General features: G+C 40.8%; 1 protein-coding gene across 1 annotated transcript; it reads right to left on the bottom strand.

Annotated features, from left to right (window-relative positions):
• Positions 1 to 219: 219 nt before the first annotated feature.
• LOC140945402 (allatostatin-A receptor-like) lies at positions 220 to 2,763 on the bottom strand. Its single transcript, XM_073394435.1, has 3 exons — positions 2,515 to 2,763; positions 1,906 to 2,163; positions 220 to 571 (listed from the first exon to the last, which is right to left on the bottom strand). The coding sequence occupies exons 1-3, from the start codon at positions 2,761 to 2,763 to the stop codon at positions 377 to 379; spliced, it is 702 nt and encodes a 233-aa protein (XP_073250536.1). The 3' UTR covers positions 220 to 376.
• Between the last annotated feature and the right edge of the window lie 1,954 nt (positions 2,764 to 4,717).

The following is a 4,717-nucleotide window of genomic DNA, read 5'->3' as shown; positions in this document are numbered from 1 at the left end:
CTGGAGGCACCCAAATCATTTTCGTCTGTCCGGGCTCAAAACAGCTGTAAGTAATTTGCAGTCGAAGCAAACTCGCCACATCAACACTCCTCCGTTGGACATATGTAACCACTGAGAATCTTAGATAGTAGTACTTCAAGGAAAAATAATAATAATAAAAAAGAAATGGCATCAAATATAGGGAGGAACCACCACGGACGGAAAGGAAATTTTGCTAAAACTATCGTCACCCAGTGCAGACTTCATCTGTCTCTTGGATTCGGCCGTTAGTAACTTCCATTTCGTAAGTTCCTCTTGACGGATGCACCGTGGACGACGCTTTATAGCAATTGCCGCACAACATTCCCCTCACTTTTTGCCTGAATCTCAGGTTGACTCAGGCGTACACCACTGGATTGATAGCAGAATTGAACAAGATCATCGTGTTAGATGCTGCATATGGTAAGAATGTAGGATACGAGAAAAAGTAGTAGGCGACGTAATTAGCTGAGTCAGTTAACCAGCACACCCCAAAAATGAAACTGATAATCAGGACCATCAAAGTAACTCTTTTTCGCACCTTCATCACACCCTAAAAAAGTAAAAACAAATTGTATACCGTAAACCCGGGGCTACTCCGGGATTTCTTGGTGGAGGTGCGCCGCCTAGTTCTTAAAATCCTAACCTTATTTAAGCCAAAAAGTTTCATTTCCACACTTTTCTCTCACATGGCTTCTAAAATCCATACCCGTTTTCAAACCTGGCCTATAGACTTTGTTTGCCAGGGGCCGGTCACAAACGCGCCATTTATGTTTACTTAGACAGAAATTATGTCATTACTACTTAGATTAGAACGCCAACAAAAAGATTCCTTAAATTACCTTTCGAATTCGTATATCACTCTTTCTCACTCGTTTGCAAACGACAAAGACGTTCTTACACTCCCGTAATTCCCTCGAAAGACCAGAAAGGGCAAAGTCTGTACCCGTTTTCAGATCGTAACGGCGCAGAAACCATACCCCTTGGGGTTTTCCCTTTTTGACAATAAATCCGGTCTCTACTAAGCCTCCCCGGGGCTAATTTATTTCAAGAACGTTTGAGGGTGCGGGGCTTAATAGAGACGGGGGGGGGAAAGAGGATTTATGATAATGTAATTGTGCACAATGTGATATTGTCTGCTACTCTTTTAACAAGTACTATATTTATCACAGCTTCGAGCATTATGGTATCAGTACCACTACACAGTCACGTCCGCTGTTGGCACCACCGCCACTACTATTACTACCAGAGTGACTTACTTAATAAACCCGTCAAATAAGAGTTGAATTGTTCATGCTGGCTCTGTTTCAGATCCTTCTATCTCTCAATATTACAGCCTAGTTTAGTAATATGTAAAGGGCAAAATAACGCGAAACAGGATAAAATCATTGCCCTAATTTCGATTTTTCAAGTGCAATCCAGTTTAATCAAACAATCTCTTGTTTGGTAATCGTTTCAGATCTGTGCAACGATACTACTGCATTAAACTGTAACCAACAGTTTTTGTTTCAAAGGTTATTAAGTAAAATCATTTTACTTATACTTTATGTAAAACACCACCACCACCACCAAATACTGCTACTACCACCACCTCCTCCACCAAAACTACCACCACCACCACAACCACCGACCGCCGTTACCATGACCACCACTACTACAGTACCACCATCACTACCACCACCACCACCGCCGCCACAACTCACCACCACCACCAGACACTAACATTACCACCACTACTACTACCACCATTACCATCCCAACTACTACTTCTACCATCACCACCACCACCACCCACCATAAGCATAATCATCACAACCGTCACCACTACTACTACTACCCCCACTACTGTTACTACTGAACTGAACTAATGTCAGTATTGTTTCACACCTGTAGTTGCTGACTGCTGTTTTCATCGGACTTGGCACTTTTGAACCACAAAGTGAACACGACACGGGAGTACAAAGAAGTCATCAAACACACCGGCAGAAATGCTACCAACAGACACCAAGTGGAACTATAGAGCTGGCCGATCCATTCTTCAGGACACACATAAGCACAAGCTTGCTCAGCCTTAACATAATTCGCACAGATAAACCCCGGGATATTGATTACCACTCCAAATATCCAAGAACAAGGTATAATCACCTGAAATGATATTAAAGAAAATGTATATATGGTCTGCTAAGACTTTTCATTCAGACAAGAAGGCTATCATTGTGTACCGCTAATAATTAATTTCAAGACGCTCGAAGCGCTGCTACTTTGGATTTTACGGCCCCCTTTTTTTTAATGGTTCTTAGGTCAACTCTCGCGATAAAATGCCACACCCAAACTCGTCGAGGCAGACTGGGAACGAGAATTCTACTTGACAGGTGTTATATTACACGCGAAAACAAAAATAATAATGCCATTTATAAGTTTGTTAAACCATCTGAACAGTGTGTACTGAAAAGTCTTTATTATCAAGACAGGCGCTAAAGAGTTTATCAAAAATACCTTGAGCTTGCGGTTAGAAATTCTTCCATTGTTTTCATGAGGATATAACACTGCGTAATATCGTTCAATTGATGTCACAACCAAGGTGAACACTGACGCAGCAGCTCCTATCCAACCTAAATTTCCACCAGTCAGTATTCTGCACAGTATTGTACCAGTTAATCCATCTGGATGGGTGAAGGAGTGTGTCAAAACGTATTGCGGTGCAAAAAACGTGGCTACGGTCATATCTGCTACAGCCAGGTTCATGAGTAGAAAGTATTGACGTCCTTTGGAAGTTAAAGAAAGGAAAGTAATATATGAGTTTTTAGTGGAGAGGTTGCATGCAGTGGTGGATTAATTTCCTTTGTTGTTGTTGTTTTTAACATTCGTGTTTCTATAATATGCAGTGATTTTTTGATTAACACGTTGAATATCAACAACGTGGACACTCGATTTTAGTCTAATGGTTCTGCCACTGTGACTTTTCCTGATCTCACAAGAAACTCTACTCCATATTGGAGAATATAAGTTGGCAGTTAATAGCGGAACTCCACGCACGCGAGCGCAGCCCCATACCTAAGACAGTGCTATTGTTCTTCATCAAACAACACCTGAGGAATCAATCATAAGCTAGTGAAACGTGACTTTGGCGTTTTGCTCTATAAAATCCCTCAGACATTTTCTATCTTTTCGTTTTAGAGTGTAGATTACACTGTGGAGAATTTTAAACTCTGATTGTGTAAATGAAGCTGGTTTGTTCCATGCATATTGATTAACTGTTTCCTGCAAATTATTGTCTGTAGTTCTGGATTCGATTCTAGCACCGGTTTTCTTTATTCAATTTTTTTTAACTTTTTTTTATTTTGGTTAAATGACCCTCTATATTAATCAAGGTTTTAGTTTTTACTATTTTTTTTCCGAAATGCGTTTATCTGCATGAATAAATACTTGTAGTTGTTTTGTCCGTCAGTGATGATTCCCTTCTATGTTTTGTTACGCCGGGCCCAGTTCTTTTGTAACGAAAAGTGATCTACAGATGCGAATTTAAAGGAAAGAATTGTATCTTAAACTGAAGAAGCTATACGGACTTCTAAGAATTGCCTTGGTTAGTCAGTCATGATTCTTTAGGCGCAGATACAATCCACTTTGTTTTTCCTGAGATAAGTAGGTCTTAGTTTGGAATGTAGAGCGATGTCATAAATTCCTCCGTTAGTAATTACTTTTGTGTTAGCTTCACAGTCGAGCGAATGTTCTGTTCACAACTTTTCAAGTGCCAGTTTTTATCAGGCAACACTTCTGGTAATACAAGTTGTAAAGGAAGACTGCAATTTCGGAACTAAAGCATTCCTCTTTATTTAGTTGCTACGTAGGTCATCGCTTTTGAACACGGTGCTTGAGCTGTCGAAATCCACTCCAATGTGATGACAAAAATCCAATGATCCTGGCGCTTTTTCCGCGCTGACTATAGAAAAGCTCCAAATCGTCCACAGAACGTTTAATCATCGACTCTTTTCGAAGTGCATGCTTACATGGGCAATGTATGACGGCAAAAATCAAAACCACTCGCAAAGATAATCTTTCAGTGATCCTCACTGAGTTCGCTTCAAGCTCCGTCTAATAATTCATTAATTCTTTCATGATACACAGATCCCAGCGGCTGTATACTGTTACAAATTGTTTGTACAACGAAGCCGTGGACGTTTTCTTGAAACGATTTGATTGGTTAATAAGAGAATTATTTCACTTGACATTGGTTAAACAGACGAGTATTCAATGAGAATGGGTTCAGCTTACGTTTTTACTGGTGTTACGTTACCTTGACTCTCTATAAGCCGGACACCCTCTAAGACGGACAGACATGCAGGCTCGGTCCCGAAGGTGTCCGTCTTCAAGAGAGTTGACTGTTAGTATTCCTATATCTAGGAGAGGGAATTAGAGGATATCACGTCGATTCGGAGAAAAAGGTCTATTGACATCAGTGAGAATTCGATGTCTTTATTAGATCTGATGGTGATCATCTTTCGACTTCTTCCCGCCGCTAGGCCTCGTAGCGTAGTTAGTAGAGAGACAACAGTAGATCTAGTCCGGAGGTTGTGGGTTCGAGTCCTAATGAGGTGAAAAGATTTATTTTGCCTGAACCACCGAACACATAAACAGCGCTAGGGGGCACGTGCGCATCGGTTATAGTTACAGGCGCATGCTAGGCAAAAAAAAACCGATC

This window comes from Porites lutea, chromosome 8 (genome assembly GCF_958299795.1).
Source record: "Porites lutea chromosome 8, jaPorLute2.1, whole genome shotgun sequence".
In the NCBI taxonomy this organism is placed as follows: domain Eukaryota; kingdom Metazoa; phylum Cnidaria; class Anthozoa; order Scleractinia; family Poritidae; genus Porites; species Porites lutea.
The sequence above is the reverse complement of the archived record's forward strand: the minus strand, read 5'-3'. Positions and strand labels throughout refer to the sequence as shown.